At 55.4% G+C, this 16,259-nt stretch overlaps 4 protein-coding genes across 4 annotated transcripts; 3 read left to right on the top strand and 1 right to left on the bottom strand.

Annotated features, from left to right (window-relative positions):
* The first annotated feature begins 1,246 nt into the window (after positions 1-1,246).
* BU25DRAFT_375953 (glycoside hydrolase family 17 protein) lies at positions 1,247-3,290 on the top strand. Its single transcript, XM_033704104.1, has 2 exons — positions 1,247-1,521; positions 1,570-3,290. Exons 1-2 carry the CDS (start codon positions 1,455-1,457, stop codon positions 2,853-2,855), a joined length of 1,353 nt encoding a protein of 450 aa, XP_033557585.1. The 5' UTR covers positions 1,247-1,454; the 3' UTR covers positions 2,856-3,290.
* Positions 3,108-5,482, bottom strand: BU25DRAFT_178294 (pyruvate decarboxylase). The gene is made up of 2 exons (XM_033700889.1): positions 5,049-5,482; positions 3,108-4,991 (listed from the first exon to the last, which is right to left on the bottom strand). Exons 1-2 carry the CDS (start codon positions 5,100-5,102, stop codon positions 3,318-3,320), a joined length of 1,728 nt encoding a protein of 575 aa, XP_033557584.1. The 5' UTR covers positions 5,103-5,482; the 3' UTR covers positions 3,108-3,317.
* Positions 5,483-9,601: 4,119 nt separating this feature from the next.
* BU25DRAFT_414395 (Pkinase-domain-containing protein) lies at positions 9,602-11,977 on the top strand. The gene has a single exon (XM_033707271.1). It carries the CDS (start codon positions 9,637-9,639, stop codon positions 11,788-11,790), a length of 2,154 nt encoding a protein of 717 aa, XP_033557583.1. The 5' UTR covers positions 9,602-9,636; the 3' UTR covers positions 11,791-11,977.
* A 1,528-nt stretch (positions 11,978-13,505) lies between these two features.
* BU25DRAFT_494347 (Di-copper centre-containing protein) lies at positions 13,506-16,227 on the top strand. The gene is made up of 2 exons (XM_033711770.1): positions 13,506-14,315; positions 14,365-16,227. The coding sequence occupies exons 1-2, from the start codon at positions 13,800-13,802 to the stop codon at positions 16,090-16,092; spliced, it is 2,244 nt and encodes a 747-aa protein (XP_033557582.1). The 5' UTR covers positions 13,506-13,799; the 3' UTR covers positions 16,093-16,227.
* The last annotated feature ends 32 nt before the right edge of the window (positions 16,228-16,259 follow it).

Below are 16,259 nucleotides of genomic sequence, written 5' to 3'. Positions count from 1 at the left end.
ATTGCTAGACTTCTGCTGCTGTTTCTCCTGCGTTTCGTCCATCTGCGAACAGGTCCTCGTTCATGAAACTCTAACCATCTTGCAGCACGCCATGGTGGCAACGATAACCTCCAGGCGTGGACAAAAATTTCGGGCGTATTGATATCGACTCTGGGAATTGAGCCAAGGACGAGGGTGTTCTGCTGACAACTAACGGCCTCCGCATCGATCTCAAGGGCTCATAAGCATGAGGAGACGACTAACTTACCGTCCTGCCACCACGCACAAGAGCTGATTAACTAAACCGAAAGCGCCTGAAAGGTGTGACCATATCGTAGGTACCTCCAGGCTTTCCATATCATACATCTCGAATTGACTTCATTGTCTTTCCACACTGCGTGTCAAACTCAGCAATAGTCCTCACCTATTCCATGGCGTTGTTTATATTAACTTCGCTTCTGCCTTCGTCTTCTCTTGCATGATCTGGCCGTTCGCCCGACATGCCGAACATCCCTTGTTGGCAGCGTTGGCCCTCCCTTCGACACCTGCAGTCGCCCTCTCCGACAGATGCAAGAGCTAGTATTAGGTACGAGCACATGCTCTGGAACTGCATGAGAAAAGCTTGTTCGAAATGGTTCGCATTGAGTGGTGCAACATGCGTAGTCACCTCGCTTCGTAGCATTTGTGCACCTCCTAGCCGCAACGGGTGCGCTTATCATCTGCCATCGATCCTTCAGGCAAGGTACAAGATTATGAGGCTCAATTGGAGGTCTCAAGTGACGTTCGTACGCATATTCTGACATGTCACCTCCAAATGCAAGGTGTGGCGCGCCTTCACGTTTCAGATCTCAAATCCTCATTTCAGGCCTATTTCGTGTTTCGCCTGACACAAGGCTCATTTAAGTCGTTCACTGCCTCAAACGCTCCCTCGACAAAACGATGCGTTCAACTGCTGACGTTGATGGTCACCCTGGCGGCTCATGATAGCAGGCGGCTGCTTAGAGCATACGAAGACCTCTAGGGTACGACGACTGGAGGGAAACTGGGGCTGTGTCCAGGCGACATCACGACGTGAGGGAAGCATTGAGAGCCTCGAGGGCCATCTGGCTAGAGTGGGAAGCGAGGCTCACCTTCACTTGCTGACAATCGCGGTTGCCCTGGCGGCGCGCCAAGAAAGCAAGGTCGACGCAGGTACCAAACACTCGCATAACACTCGCTCTTCTCCTTTGCTTGCACCTGCCTCCCCACCACACTCTTTACACCCATTTCCCTTCTGCTCCGAAGCTTCTCAACTCGGCCCAGCCCGACTCACCTTCCTTTCACTCCAGCTGCGGGCAGTCAGTCACTCTTTATCATTTTGCTCAAGCTGCATCTCTGCACTTCTGCACCCCAAACACCCCCGCAAACACCTCGAGGGCCATCTTTGCGCAGTAAAGTTACATTGAGCATTCCATAGCACTCGCTTCATACTCACCATGAAGTCCATCGTTATTGCGGGCGCACTCGCCGCGATCCTGGGCACTGCTAGCAGTCGTCCCCTCAGTATGTATAGTCACTTGAGATACTGATTGGGAAGCTAACAGTTCGTAGACTTCAGGCGCGACTATATCACCGAGATTGTCTACGTCACGGAGACTCTCGCTGATGCGGTCATCTATGTTGACCAGGACGGTGTGCCATACTCGACCTCGACCGTGGAGCAGTCGACTACGGCTACGTCTGTGGAGGTGGTCACTACGTCTGAGGTGACTCCCACGGTGACCCCAGCTGTCTCTATTTCCGCAGCGCCTGTCGTCGTGCCTCCATCCGCTGCGCCTGCTCCGCCAGCTTCTTCTGCGACAGTGCCTTCGTTCTCTTTCGTGGCACCTCAGCCTCAGCCATCGTCGGCCGAAGTCAAGAACGAGTCTACTACAACCGCCGCAGTCGAGTCTTCTTACACCCCCCCACCTCCACCTCCTTCGCCCACTACACCGGCGCTGGCACCGGAGTCCTCTTCACCTCCACCTGCCCCACCTTCAACTGCAGCCGCGCCTACTTCTTCCCAGGCACCTCAAGCTGACAAGCAAAATGACAACGGACTTCCCAACGGTGTGACGTACGACCCTTTCACCGGCTCGGAGGGCAACACTCGCTGCAAAACTGACACTGAGGTTGCCGACGAGTTCAGCAGGATGGGCTCCTACAAGGTCGTCCGCATCTACGGCATGGGTTGCAACATCATCCCACTCGCCGTCCAGAACGCCCAAAAGAACGGTCAAATGCTCATGGGTGGCGCATACCTCAGCAACAAGGGCAATGGCGAGGATCTTAGCATTGTCATCACGACCTGGAAGAGCACTATTGACCAGTATGCTGGCGGTAGCTGGGATATCATGAAGCTGTTCTCTGTTGAGAACGAGCGTGTCAACGATCGTGATATGACTGCTTCCGAAGTTGTCGATGCTATTCGCCGTGGCCGCGACCAGCTCCGTGGAGTTGGATACAATGGTCCTGTTGGAGCCGTTGATACAGTGCCCGCGACCCTTGACAACCCTTCTATCTGTCAGGCGTCCGATGTTGTCATGGTCAACTGCCATCCCTTCTTCGACCAGAACACCGCCGCTGAGGATGCCGGTACCTTCGTTAAGGGCCAGATCGAGCGAGTTAAGACCGCTTGTAACACCAACCGCGTCGTTGTCACCGAGACTGGCTGGCCTCACCAGGGTGATGCCAACGGCAAGGCTGTTCCATCGCCCGACAACCAGGCCAAGGCTCTATCTTCCATTCGCAGCGAGTTCACTTCCGATGTCTTCATCCACAACTCTTTTGACTCACCTTGGAAGTCGGACTGGGCCTCCTCCTTCAACGCCGAGCGTTACTGGGGAGTCATTCAGTAGAGGTCTTTGAGTACTTCTGGCTGACGTTGTAGGCATACTTACGATGCGCAGCTAGTTTCTGCGTATCCGTCATCTCACATCATGCCCACCAGCAGCTCTGGACTGCGTAAGAGTGGCTGGTATTTTTCGGCCATCATGGATCATGCGGATATGCATCATGTAATATAGATAGTAGTCGGAATGACGAATGCATGTATGAAAACCACCACACCGTCGTAGTCGTGAAGAGTGGTGTCTACTAAATAGTAGCATCGAATGTTTAGTGCTTTTCCATCTGTTTTCCATCTGTGATCCTTGGAGGAAAACACATCTGATTTGACGCCACCAGACTGTTTTGTTGACGCAACAGAAATGCTTTGCGTAGACCGGCTTTATGTTTCGTACGATTTCATTTGCTAACGCTAACATTTGAAAATGAGAAGAGTCTGAAGTTACCGTCAAGCCATCAAACCATTGAATATCCTACTCCACCTGCGCATTCTTCCTCGCTGCCGCCTCTGCAACGCCCTTCAGAGCAGCCGGAGCATCGTTCCACGGCATAACCAACTCCACAAACCTCATCTTCTGGGTCTCACCACTCTTAAACTGCTCATCATTGAACAGCTCCTCAACCTGCTGCTTACTCTCCACCCTATATGTCAGTACGCTGCCCTTCGGCGCGCCAAACACCTCAGGCAGGTCCTTGTACTTCCACTCCTGCACATCATTGTAGTTGTCCTTCCACCCATGGATCAGGCGCTCGATTGTGTACCCCTTGTTGCAGATAACGAAGATAATGGGGTTCAGCTTGTTGCGGATCATGGTGCTGACTTCTTGGGCTGTGAGCTGGAAGCTACCATCGCCTGTGAAGAGGATGGTGCGCTTGATTCCTTTCTCCTTCGCCGCGAGCGCGGCCCCCTGACACGAACCGGTTGCGTAGCCGATGCTGCCCCATAGCACTTGACTGATGGCGTTGACGTCGGCGGGGAATCGAGTTTCCCAAATGCCGAAGTTGGAGGTGCCGGTTTCTGTTAGGATGATGTCGGATTTCTGCAGGAATTGGCCGAGACGCGGCCAGAACCAGGCGTGTGTGATTGTGGGCTCGGGTGACTCGAGCTCCTCGGTGGGGATGTCGTTATTGGGGTCGGGGCCCTTTTCGATGTTGAGTTGGCCGAGCTTTTGGGTTACTTTGGCGAGGACGCCGTTCATGCGGACGCCTGGGTATTCTGAGTAGCGGACTTTGACGCCGTAGCTGTGGAAGTCGATTGTGTTGAGTTGGGATTGGCGGATTGTGAAGCCGGCGGTGTTGAAGTCGGATTTGATGGCACCGATGCTGAGGACTAGGTCCGAGGACTCGACACGCTCACGGACGCCCTTGTTGCTACCGTCGCCGGCATAGACACCGCCGAAGTTGGGAAGAGTTTCGTCGACGGCACCCTTGCCCATTGGCGCGACGAAGGTGGGTAGGCCAGACTTCTTTACCAGTTCGTGGGTCTCCTTGAGTGCTCGGTGCCGGATGGCGCAGGCGTCGACCAGGATGACGGGGTTTTTCGCAGCGTGGAGGTACTTGAGAACAACGTCTACTACGTAGTCTTCTCGCTCTTGCTCATTTGCTGGGTAGTGCAGGTCAAGCGGTGTATTAAGCCTGTCGCCGTCCACCTTCTTCTGTACCATGTCTGTCGGGAGGGAGATGTACACCGGTCTTGAGTGGAGAATGCATTCCCGAACAGCGTTGTCGATGAGAGTCGCTGCCTCGTGTATGTTGTTTAGCATGGAAACAGCGCAAGAGATCTCCTTGGACATTCTCGAGAAGACGGTGAAGTCGCCGTTGCCGAGCGTGTGGTGCAGAAGAGCGCCATCGCTCTGTGATAACGTCGACGGGTAGCCAACAATGTGAACAATGGGGACGTATTCTGAGTATGCACCCGCAATTGCGTTGACCGCAGACAGCTCACCAACACCGAATGTGGTGACGAGTGCGGAGACGCCCTTCACACGGGCATAGCCATCGGCTGCGTAGCCTGCGTTGAGCTCATTGCAGTTGCCAACCCACTTCAGTCCATTTTTGGGGATGTAGTCGAGAGCAACAAGGTTGTAGTCACCGGGGACACCGTGAATTGACTCAACACCGACCTCCTTCAGGCGTCGAAAGAGGTACTACACATGAAACGTGAGCTTGCTAGCCTGGGAAGCTTCACGTGAAGAGAGACTAACCTCCGCAACGTCAATTGGGTTCTTGATGTTCTGTGATCTCAGGTCTTGAGCCATTGTGCCAAGGGAGACGACCTGTGTAAGCTTTGAATCTAAGAAACAGTAGTATTCTGGTGTTGTTGACGTGGGTGCTGCGAGTGCTTTAAGGGTTCAGGTCTACGATGCGATGACATCAATGTCGACCGGTTGCTGCCGGAAGGGACCACTCAAAGCAGTTTCCTCAACAGAGTTTTGGACGAGCACCACATGTAACGCGACGTGGTTTAGTCAGGAACGTTCGTCAGCCCATGGCGTGAGCAAAATGCCCTGAATATCTCCCAAAAGATAGCATTGCAACCTCAAACGCGGCTCTTGTTGCAAACGATCAGTGCATCTATCGACCGACGGTCTCGTCTGAGTGGCATGCAGCGATAACGGTGTGGTCTCTGCAGCGCATTGCCAGCGTCGAGTGGTGAGACGCAGAACACAACACGCACGATTTCGATGTTGGTCGAGGGCGTGATGCAGGCACTCTGCAGGGGAGTGCAGCCGCAACACGACTGATTCAAGTTTCGCGTTGGCGCAGTGAAGCGCGCTCTCGTGCTGCTGCTGCTCGTGCAAACCTCTCTGGTGGTGTGTTTGTTGTTGGGTAGAAACGTGGCGGCGCTGTCATTTACAGATGTCAACCAAAGTTCGACGGGCAACTTCCGCTGTAAGATAACAGCGAGCGTGTGAAGGCCATGGCGAGCGAGCCGTTGACAGGCGTTGACAGCTCTCTACGTTAGCCTGTCTCAGCGGCGTCTGTCGTGTGCGCTGGAGTGCAGCGGGACGCGCAGCCCTCACCTCACAGCTGGGTGGGCCATCTGACTGCCTCCAGCAGAGGTGCAGCTGAGGGCGCAGGCATCAACACCATCGTGCATCTTCGCGCATCTGATCCCATACTGATCCCATACTGATCCCATATCCCTCGACACCTTGGTGTAGCCGTGCAGCAATCTGCGCCAGCTCGTATACGCGTACTGCGGTTCCCGCTGTCCCATCTTTGTCTGCGACGTCTAAGCGCCCGCCAGGCCTCTCAGAGCGCCCTCCCAAGCGCAGACGCCGAGAGCCAGCTTCAGGTCTGCCGCCTCTCGCTGGCCAACGTCTGCCCGTCTACTGCGTGGATCCCCTCATTACTGACGGCCGTTCATGCGCCCGCCCGCTGCGCCCATCGACCGACCCCAGACTTCCGGATTCCCATAAGCTGCTGCCCGCTAACTAGCCTCGTACCCACTCCGCCCGTGGCCAACCCATCCTCAATCTGACAGGGAGCACGGAGCTTTCCAAGCACCGCAGGCAAGATCTGTTTGTTGGTACCCCACGGCCTCGCTCAGCGTGCGGCGACACCAGCGAGCAGACGACGACTCGGCTGCCGCGCAACGTCGTGATGCTGCCCTGAGGAGCTCCTTCACAGCGCACCCGCCCACGAGACATGACAATTGCGCCGCGCCAACGCTCCTCGTCGTCCCTTTCGCAACCCGCTCTCTCAGATCGCACCGGTCGCCGTGCTCCGCCAGCTCCCCTCCCGACGCTGCACTCGAGCCTGAGCGTGCCAGAAAGCCAGTTGCTGCCCGACTCCTCGAGCCCTCGCAGCAGGGCGCACACCGTTGCCGATCCCCAGCAGCCCCTACAAAGACAGCAGGGCTACGCCCAGCACCTCGCCATGTACCAGCTACCCCCTCCCCCTCGCCAGCCTGCGTCGGCACCCGCACAGCACATGGGCCTGCCGCCGCCGCCGCCCCGGCCCTCGACGGGCATGAACATCCCCCCTCCTCCCCACCCAGGAGGCTATGGCGTAGGCGGCTGGGGCGCTCCTCCGCAGCAACGCCAACAGCAACAACAGTACCCGCAGCCTGGATACAACCCCAGCTTGTACCAGGGCTACCAATCGCACCTGCCCCCTCCGCCAGGTCCTCCACCGCTACAGCAACAGGTCGAGGCGCCCCTCACTTCGGCTACATACATACCTGATGGAGAATCCTTTGGTCCAGGAGTGGGCATACCTGCCTTGCAATCGCATGCTGCGAGGCAGTACTCAGAGCCCACGTTCTACAGGGAAGATGGCTTCCCTCCCAATGCTGATATGTCAGGCACGAGCTTCCTCAATCTCCACGACAGCGTCCAGAGTGTCCAATACGGCTCGAGTGCTCCTCTCAACTTTCCTTCAACACCAAGCAATCGCGGCCACCTCGGGATACCACAAGATCGAGGAGCAGCTTACGATCAGTCCGGCGCTATGCAGAACCACACCAATGCCTACCATCGCCCAGACGGCCCCGTATCACCACCTGTTACCTCGCCACAATGGTCAGCCGAACACGTGCAACGATGGCTAGCAGACAATGGCTTCTCGAAGGACTGGCAGGAGACGTTCAGGACACTAGGTTTGGAAAGTTCCAGGTTCCTCGACATTGGACGTGGTCACGGCTCGAAGGGCAACGTCGCCATGATGCACCAGGTCATCTTCCCACAGCTCGCCAAACAGACAACAGCAAGTGGTACAGGCTGGGATCAGAACAGAGAAAGAGACGAGGGTCGCAAGCTGCGCAGGCTCGTACGCCAGATCGTAGAGACTGGAAGCTCAGGTCCTGTCCGAGTGCCCCAACGCACCGACACTGGCGTCACAGTGCCCAGTGCAGGGACTGATGGTGGCGTTGAGCACTCGCCTTTCATGCCGCCGAATCCGTTGGGTTTTGGTTCGACTCCCACTACAGCTGGCAACGGCGAAGAGAGCCCCGGTAGACATATGCTTTTGCACTCGCCTTCAGCTTCTGGGCCTCCGCGACGGATCTCGACGCAGCAGAGGAACTTCACTGTACCAACAATTGGCCCGCCACCAGACTATTCAGAGGGTCGCAGCGCGTTCTCCAAAGAAGTACTTCGCGACCTGGAACCCAACACCAAGAGGCACAGCCCGAACGTTTCGAGTGATTTCGGGCCCTCAGCATTTGGATCACATCGACAAGCAAGTCCACAGCAAAGTCCAGCGCTGTCGTCCGCACGACTCGCGACGAATGGCGGGCAGCTCAGTGCAGGCATTGCTGCTAACGGCCAACGTTACTACTCGCACGCCCGTGGGAACAGCTCTGAGTCTAACCTGTCCACATTTGCGACCACAGGGTCAGGGCCGCCTACGGGTCGCTCCTTCATGGAGGGTCGATCTGACAGCCGCAATGAGAACAAGAGGAATGGACATGAAGCCACTCGGCCTGGCACTGGATTCTCGCGATACGATAACGCAGAGCCATTGAGCGCCAAAGATCATCACAAGGGGTTCTTTGGTAAGATCATGGGCAGGGACAGGAAGAAGCAGGAAAGTCACCCGTCTCCAGATGATACTAGTCTGGACTCCCCTACTAGTCCAGCAAGTCATCGACATCATCCGAGTGGATCGTTCTTTGGCAAATCCGGTATGAACTCCAGTGAAACATCCTTGAACGAGCGTCCACCTTCTCGACGGTCTGCGCAAACAGACGCAGAGAGCCGACTGTCCGGGCGTACGCGTATTTCGATACGAGAGGAGCGCAGATATGCATTTGTCACACCGGATGGCTGGAATTATCGTCTGATCGACATCACCAATGCAGACTCCGCTGCAGCTATACGGCACATGTGTTGCGAAGAGTTGAGTTTAGGTCTCAGTCAAATGCCGGGAGTTGAGCTGTTCATGACAACGCCAGGGCAGTATGAGCATGAAGACGCGCTCTCCGACACCAATCTTCTGAAAGCTCGTTCACAGTTCGGTAACAAGTTTGGAGAACTGAAGATTTTCGTCAAAATCCCACAAGAAGACACGAGCGCAGCCTCGAATGGTCTTGGCGTCTCCATGTCGCAACCGACTGGACTGGATGCCAACTCCCAGGCTGGGTCTCCTGGTGGTCTGAAGTCTGGAGAGTCGACGCTTGTGCCGGCTCAAGCTGCAGCATTGCGCAAATTAACAGAAAAGGAGGAGGTGCCTTCCGATACCAGTTCGAGTCGATTGAACGTAGGCGGAAGGCCGACTGAGCCATCATGGCCCGCTGGCGACGATGCTTCTGAGCAGGAACGCCGCAGGATGCTCGAACTGGCTGCAGAGGAGCATCGCAAAGAGACGAAGCGCAAACAGGAAGAGTATCTCAAGGGTCGCATGCAGCGGTTGAAAGGCAACAGTCCTGACCCTCTGTCTGCGTCAGGCGACAGTCTTGGATTCCGAAGCGCTGGCATCATTGACTTCGATGAGCCACGCAACTCTCCATACGAGGACCTCAAGAAACCTTTTGAGGCTCAGAAACCCAACAACAAGGAAATCGGAACGCCCAAGAGGCCGCCGCCACCAGTACCAGCTGACACGACAACACTTCTCAAAGCTAACTCGCTATCAAGGAGCAAAACTCGTCCACCGTCTTGGCCAGAAGGAGATGACACTTCGTCTAAGCGGAAGTCGACTGAGTCTGAATCAGCCAAACGGAAAGCAATACCTCAAGGTCCAAGTGGTCTTTCGAACATTGCGGCTGCCATCATCGGAGCAGGTATTGCTGGTGGCTCTGTGGGAGCAGCCAACAAAGCACTTCCTAAGCCTCCACCAAAGGAAGAGATGCATGACTCCTCGCCCGAGAGCATTCGTCCCTCTCAACAAGTTCTGAAGGATAGCGGGTTTGGACCCGCGGCCGGATCTGGCAGGAACAGTCCAGGTGTGTCTCCTCGCAGCCCCGGCGAATTTATAATGAGCAAAGGCAACATTCCGTTCAAAATACCTGACTACATCGAAGCTTTACAAGACGAAGTGGCCTTTGATAAGCCGAGTCTCACATTGGCGATGCCTACTCCACCCCGCCCGACCGTAGACCAATCAAAAGAAGAGCGACCACGCTCGCCAGACTTCGGCCCTACCTCTTCTCGCGCACCTTCAACCGCGCTTACACGAGAATCGTCAAGGGTATCGATATATGGACCAACGCACGACTTCGAAGAAGCGCGTGTATCTTTCCACACCACCACACCAAACCTTGATTCTGACGATTCTGACGACGATGATTCGGATGATGGTCTATTTGCTGCACCGCTCGCTGGGCGCAGTCCACCAGCGCCAGCACGGACTGTGTCTATTGCCAGGAACACCAGTGGTCATCGAGCACAACGCCCTAACCTGAAGCTCAAGACGTCGCGTTCGAAGAACTCGCTAGCTCAGGTGGCGGAACAGCAAGAACAAAACACAGCTGACGAACGTCAATCACACAACAGTGACAAGATCCCTGAGTCCGCTGCTTCTGCGACATGGACCGATTCACCACGTGATGAACCCGACTTCAACCGTCGTGACTCGTTCGCCAGCAACGTATGGGCAAATCGTCCACCTGCCGAAGCCCTCGTGGACCACCTCGATGAGCTCTTCCCCAACGTCAACCTCGACCAACCAATGCTCGAAGAGGATGAGACGGACTCATCAACAGATCCATCCACCGACTCTTCGAATGGGAGCACAGGTACTTTGACGCCAATGTCCTCTCTGGATGACGCTGGACCAGCGAATCCAACACTGAGTCGAGGAAAGACTGGTCTGCAGTCTATCGCTCAACGCAACATGCGGAAGTCTGGCGTAGGTCTCGGACGGACGAAATCTATCCGCGAGGTAGTCAAGTCTCAGTACCACCCCATGGAAAAGAGGCCGATGCCCGGCCAGGCCGCTGCTGCAGGCCCTTCGCGAGTTGCTACGCTCCGCAATGGTGGCGATATCGTGAGAAGGAAGTCAACCAAGATGTTCCACGCTAGGATCGAGCAGGTCAAGCCATCAAGAGGATCGCGACTTATCCAGCTCGAGACAATCCCCCAGGATACCCTTCCTCAGATGCAACGCCAGCCAACGTTCAAATGGATGAAGGGTCAACTGATCGGCAAGGGAACGTTCGGTCGTGTGTACCTCGGTATGAACATCACCACTGGTGAGCTTATCGCAGTCAAACAAGTCGAAGTCAATGCTAAAGCAGCCGGATCCGACAAGGACAAGATCAAGGAGCTAGTCAAGAGTCTTGACCAGGAGATCGACACGATGCAGCATCTTGACCACCCCAACATCGTGCAGTACCTTGGATGCGAGCGCAAAGAGTACAGCATCTCCATCTTCCTTGAGTACATATCTGGTGGCTCAGTCGGCTCCTGCATTCGCAAGCACGGCAAGTTTGAAGAATCAGTCGTCAGCTCCCTGACGCGTCAAACCCTTCTCGGCCTCTCTTACCTCCACCGCGAAGGCATCTTGCACCGCGACCTCAAAGCCGACAACATCCTACTCGATCTCGACGGCACATGCAAGATCTCTGACTTCGGTATCTCCAAGAAGAGCGACAACATCTACGGCAACGACGTCACCAACTCCATGCAGGGCTCCGTCTTCTGGATGGCGCCCGAGGTTATCCGCTCTCAGGGTCAGGGATACAGCGCGAAGGTAGACATCTGGTCCCTTGGCTGCGTCGTTCTGGAGATGTTTGCTGGCAAGCGTCCCTGGAGTCGCGAGGAAGCCATCGGCGCCATCTACAAGCTAGGTTCCTTAAACCAAGCTCCTCCCATCCCCGAGGACGTCAGCAGAGCTATCAGCATCGAGGGCCTGAGTTTCATGTACGACTGCTTCACCATCGATCCCACCGAGCGTCCTACAGCTGAGACCTTGTTGCGCGCACCATTCTGCTTCAGCGATCCGAACTACAATTTCTTGGATACGGAGCTGTATGCGAAGATCCGTGGCGCATTCCAGTAGAGCCTTGTAATGAGTCGTCTTTTGGCGGATTCGACGGACAGAATCTTCTTTGTTTCTACGTGTGTATTTCGAAATGGATTATATACCCCTCTTTTGTACTTTCATTTATCCTTTTCTTTTAGAAATAACGTTCTAGTAGGGTAGATGGCAACGATGATACCAATACCAAGTTTCAATTGTAGTTCAGATCCAGATTTTTTTGTAATTGATGGACTGTGTGGTTCGACTGTTGCTTCTGACTGATGCTGTACCCCGGAGTTGTACGAGTTGACCGCAAAGCCACGGCGCAAAGCCGGCTTCGTGTAGAAGCTACGCGGCGGAGCGCCTAGAACGTTTATCGTCGTACTCAACGGCCAAGCCCGCACGCCAACTGGGCGACCCTTCGGAGAGCGACCAATGCTGACGTGCTGCTCGGTGGACGTTGAACCAGCAGGTATTGACGCGCACGCACCTTCGCTACAAAGGTACCGAAATTCAGATCTGCATGTCTCGTGTGGTGTTGCTAAGTATACTCGGGATCCCCACGGTGACGTGAGTTGTGGTTTGGATACGGTGAACATCACTCGTGAATGAGGAGGGAATACACAAGTTGATACGAAGGTTCGCCTAAGTGCGCGTCTGCAAAGTTCAGCAAAAACTTGACGAGCTACTGATGTGTACGCTTTCTCAAAGTTCAGATTCTCTGCACCGCCACCATCGGGCCTCAGGGCTGAGAGATTGCGATGCAGCTCTCGTACCTGCATCAGTATCTAGGGACTTCCTGCTCCACCTTCATCCTGTTGAGATGGTGCCTGTAGATCCGGCCCTTCTCAACGCATGTTTGCATTGCTTATGTAGTCAAGCTTTTGCGAGCTGTGGGGTGTTGAAACAGCTGTCGAATGAGTGACTTAATTCCGAGATGACATGGGGGTTGATTGGCCTGCCATGGCTGCCGGTGGTGAAACATTGGCTCCTTCCTCGGCTGGACGAAGTGAGTGGTGGATGCAGGATGCAGATCACCCTGCCTGAAATTTTGGAGGCGGATACGGAAAGAGGAGCGGCAGTCTGTTCTGCTTTTGGTATGCCTGTGTTGTTCGCAACTAAAAGGGACAATATTCATGATTCGAAAGCTACTACGAGTAAGGAGTTCATGTGCAGCGTCAGCATGTACAGCGATTCTTCCTTTTGCGGTACGCTACAAAGCAATTTCAATCGTCAGAACCAGCGCTGACGACTGCACTAAACTGGATGCTGTTCGGCGTCTTGACTCTTTGCCTGGTGGCTGAGTGCTAGTAGTGTCTTTTGGGCGATGGACTGCGAGGCCGCATGGAGGGTCCAGCGGGCCAGCAAGCTCGAGCTCATCTCTCGTCTCGTGCAAGAACGAGCGGGCCGTCAATCTCATGTGCACCTCGTATACAGATGCCTCAGGTTGCACAACCGTCACAACGGGAGGGGCTGCCTTTATCTCCAGGATACGATGCAGCATCTGGTGGAGCTGGCGTGAGCTTGCTTTGAAGCCTTCCCCATCAGCAATCGGGTGCCGTCCAAGCGCCCGCAGATGTTTGCGCTTTGGGGATAGTCAGGGGCGTAGCTGCGGATCAGAGCGAGTTGGCTGTTTCGCAGCGACAGGGACTCGCCAAATTCCCACCATCGCCAGCTTCACCCAATCAGGACTCCACGAGGGCCACAAATCTGATAGCGCCACCAGCTCCATCTCCACCGCCTCACCAGCACTGGACACGACGTGGGATCAGCCCAATCCTAGTCGAGCATGGCTAGAAATAGGATGTTTGATATATGACCCGACAAGCCGCCACTGCCTGTCCCGTGGTAAACCTCTGATTCTTCGTTGTCTTTTGACGTCCGGGTTTCTGTTTAGGACTTTAGCTTTTTCCTCTTACAGACCGAGGACTCGATCCGACGTCGTTACGCTCTTTTGGACACGCATCGCTCTTTAATCGCATCTCAGCACGTTTTGGCTTCCTTTCGTCTGTCATTGTTTTCGAAAAGTGCATAGCATTACTTCGACCATGGCAAACTTCAGCAAGCCCCAGAACATGACCACCATGTTGTTCGCCTTGTTCGCTTTCCTTCAGTTCACAGTCGCCCTCCAGCACGGAGCCCACCACCAACACCACGCTCGTCATTCGCAAGACGCCATCCTCAAGAGGCAGATTGATGAGATCGCTGACAGCCTGGTTGCCCGTCAGTCGAGTGGATACACCGCCATCACCGGTGTCTGCAGCACAAGCACCGGCAGCGATGGCACCTGTAACAGCAACGGCCGTGTCTCTGCTCCTCGTCTCGAGATCCGCCAGTTGAAGCAGAACGCCGACCAATGGAACCTGTACTTGCTGGGAATGGAGAGATTCATGGCAAAGGACAAGAACGACAGGCTTTCGTACTACCAGGTTGTTGGTGTCCACGGCCGTCCTTTTGTCACCTGGAACAACTTCCCCACTCCTTTGCTCAACCAGGCTGGTTTCTGCCCTCACGCGCAGACTCTTTTCGGTTCCTGGCACAGGCCGTACCTGGCTATCTTCGAGGTAAGCATTCTGCGCTACAAAACACGAATTGATACTGATCCTTGCGCAGCAAGCCTTGTACCAGAGTGTTCAGGAGGTCATCGACACGTTTCCCGAGGGCCAGCGGAGCCGATGGCAGCAAGCTGCGGCGACCCTGCGCATGCCCTACTGGGACTGGGCGCAGGATGGTGGCAGTGCTACCGTTCCTACCTTGATCCGTGACCAGACCGTAACTGTCACCAAGCCTTCTGGAACCGTTACCATCGCCAACCCTCTCTACTCGTACAGCTGGGGCAGCTCTCTCCCATCTGAGATAGGTGGTGGCCCATGGAACAACTGGCCCAACACACTCCGTCGCCCCGTTGCCAACCCTACCCGCAGCAACAACAACGAGATGAATGCCCGCTTCAACGCTATGCGCGTTTCTCTCCGTGACCGTGTCTTTGCTCTCTTCTCCAGCAAGCAGTCCTGGGGTGCCGCCTCCACTTCCCAGATTGGTGTCCGCACTGATCTGAGCGGCAGCGGTGTTGACAGCTTCGAGTCTGTCCACGATGCCATCCACAACACTGCTGGCGGTGAGACTGGTGGCCACATGTACTACCTCGACATCTCTTCCTTCGACCCCATCTTCTGGCTCCACCACACCAACGTCGACCGTCTGCTTGCCATGTACCAGCTCATCGTCCCCAACACCTACGTTGCCAACGGCAACATCAACCGTGGTATGGCTCAGTGGCAGCAGGGTGAGGCAAAGAACAGCTACACTCCTCTCAAGCCATTCACCAAGAACACCAAGGGTGACTACTTCACCTCCCAGGACATTAGGGAGACCCGTGTTCTCGGATACCACTACCCCGAGACCAGCGATCGCACCTACTCTCAGGTTGCTCGCGCTGTTACCAGCCTTTACGGTGCTGGCCAGCGCACTCTCAGCAGGCGTGCCGATAACGAGACCTCGTACGAGACCGGCCAGTACCAGGGTCGTCCTCTCAAGGAGGGTGACTACCACCACGTTCTTTCCATTGTCGCTGACAAGTTCGCTATGGACGGCTCCTACACTGTCCACTGCTTCATCGGCAAGCCTGGCTCCAACTCCACCTCCAACTCGACTGCCCCGTACTCGAACTCAACCGCGCCCTACCCGATTTCCAACTCGACTGCTCCCTACACCAACGGCACCAGCTCCGAGGCCGACTACGACCCATCGACCGACTACACCCAAGACCCCAACTACGTCGGTGCCTACGGTATCCTCGGTGGCATGAAGGCTGGCGGCGGCAACGCCACCTACCCCATCATGACCGAAGGCGCTCTTCCTCTCACCACCTGCCTCCAGGGCAAGGAGGCCGACGGATCCCTCAAGTCTCTCCACCCAGACGATGTCGAGCCCTACCTCGCCGAGAACCTCTACTACAAGGTCGTTGGCCTCAACGGCGAGCTCAACCCCGACGACATCCCCAACTTCCACGTCTACGCCAAGTGCACCAAGGTCACCCCTGCCGCTTCCGACGACGAGCTCCCCGACCTCAGCGCCCCATACCAGACTCTCCCCAAGGCAACCGAGAACAAGCCCGCCGGCAAGCCGTTCACATACACCCCCAGCCCCATCGATATTCCCCTGCCTGACGGCCCGGAGTATGAGGAGGGTCCTTCTGCCGGCCAGCCTAGCACGCCTTACCCCAGCTCTGGCGTCTTCCCGTACCCTACACTGCCGTGGGAGGAGCAGGGCTACTGTGTTACGAAGCAGACGATTGAGTATGTTGACCAGGATGGCAACTTCTTGTATGCTGAGATGTAAGGTGGATGTGTGAATAGAGCGAATAAAAGAGAGAGAGAGTGTGTGTGTGTTTGTGGATAGAGGGGATGATATTCGAAATGTGTATATTTTTTCTTTGCATAATACCTTCCAATGCACATTGACATGAGGATGTTTGTTTCCTTGAGTTACTAGAAACGTCCACTGTG

This window comes from Macroventuria anomochaeta (assembly GCF_010093625.1).
Source record: "Macroventuria anomochaeta strain CBS 525.71 unplaced genomic scaffold BU25scaffold_37, whole genome shotgun sequence".
In the NCBI taxonomy this organism is placed as follows: Eukaryota; Fungi; Ascomycota; class Dothideomycetes; order Pleosporales; family Didymellaceae; genus Macroventuria; species Macroventuria anomochaeta.
The sequence above is the reverse complement of the archived record's forward strand: the minus strand, read 5'-3'. Positions and strand labels throughout refer to the sequence as shown.

Coding starts and splice junctions, on each gene's coding strand:
- BU25DRAFT_375953 (XM_033704104.1), top strand. CDS start 1,455: ATGAAGTCCATCGTTATTGCGGGCGCACTCGCCGCGATCCTGGGCACT. Junction 1,522..1,569: donor TGCTAGCAGTCGTCCCCTCA/GTATGTATAGTC, acceptor AACAGTTCGTAG/ACTTCAGGCGCGACTATATC.
- BU25DRAFT_178294 (XM_033700889.1), bottom strand. CDS start 5,102: ATGGCTCAAGACCTGAGATCACAGAACATCAAGAACCCAATTGACGTT. Junction 4,992..5,048: donor ACCCAATTGACGTTGCGGAG/GTTAGTCTCTCT, acceptor TTTCATGTGTAG/TACCTCTTTCGACGCCTGAA.
- BU25DRAFT_414395 (XM_033707271.1), top strand. CDS start 9,637: ATGCATGACTCCTCGCCCGAGAGCATTCGTCCCTCTCAACAAGTTCTG.
- BU25DRAFT_494347 (XM_033711770.1), top strand. CDS start 13,800: ATGGCAAACTTCAGCAAGCCCCAGAACATGACCACCATGTTGTTCGCC. Junction 14,316..14,364: donor CGTACCTGGCTATCTTCGAG/GTAAGCATTCTG, acceptor ATCCTTGCGCAG/CAAGCCTTGTACCAGAGTGT.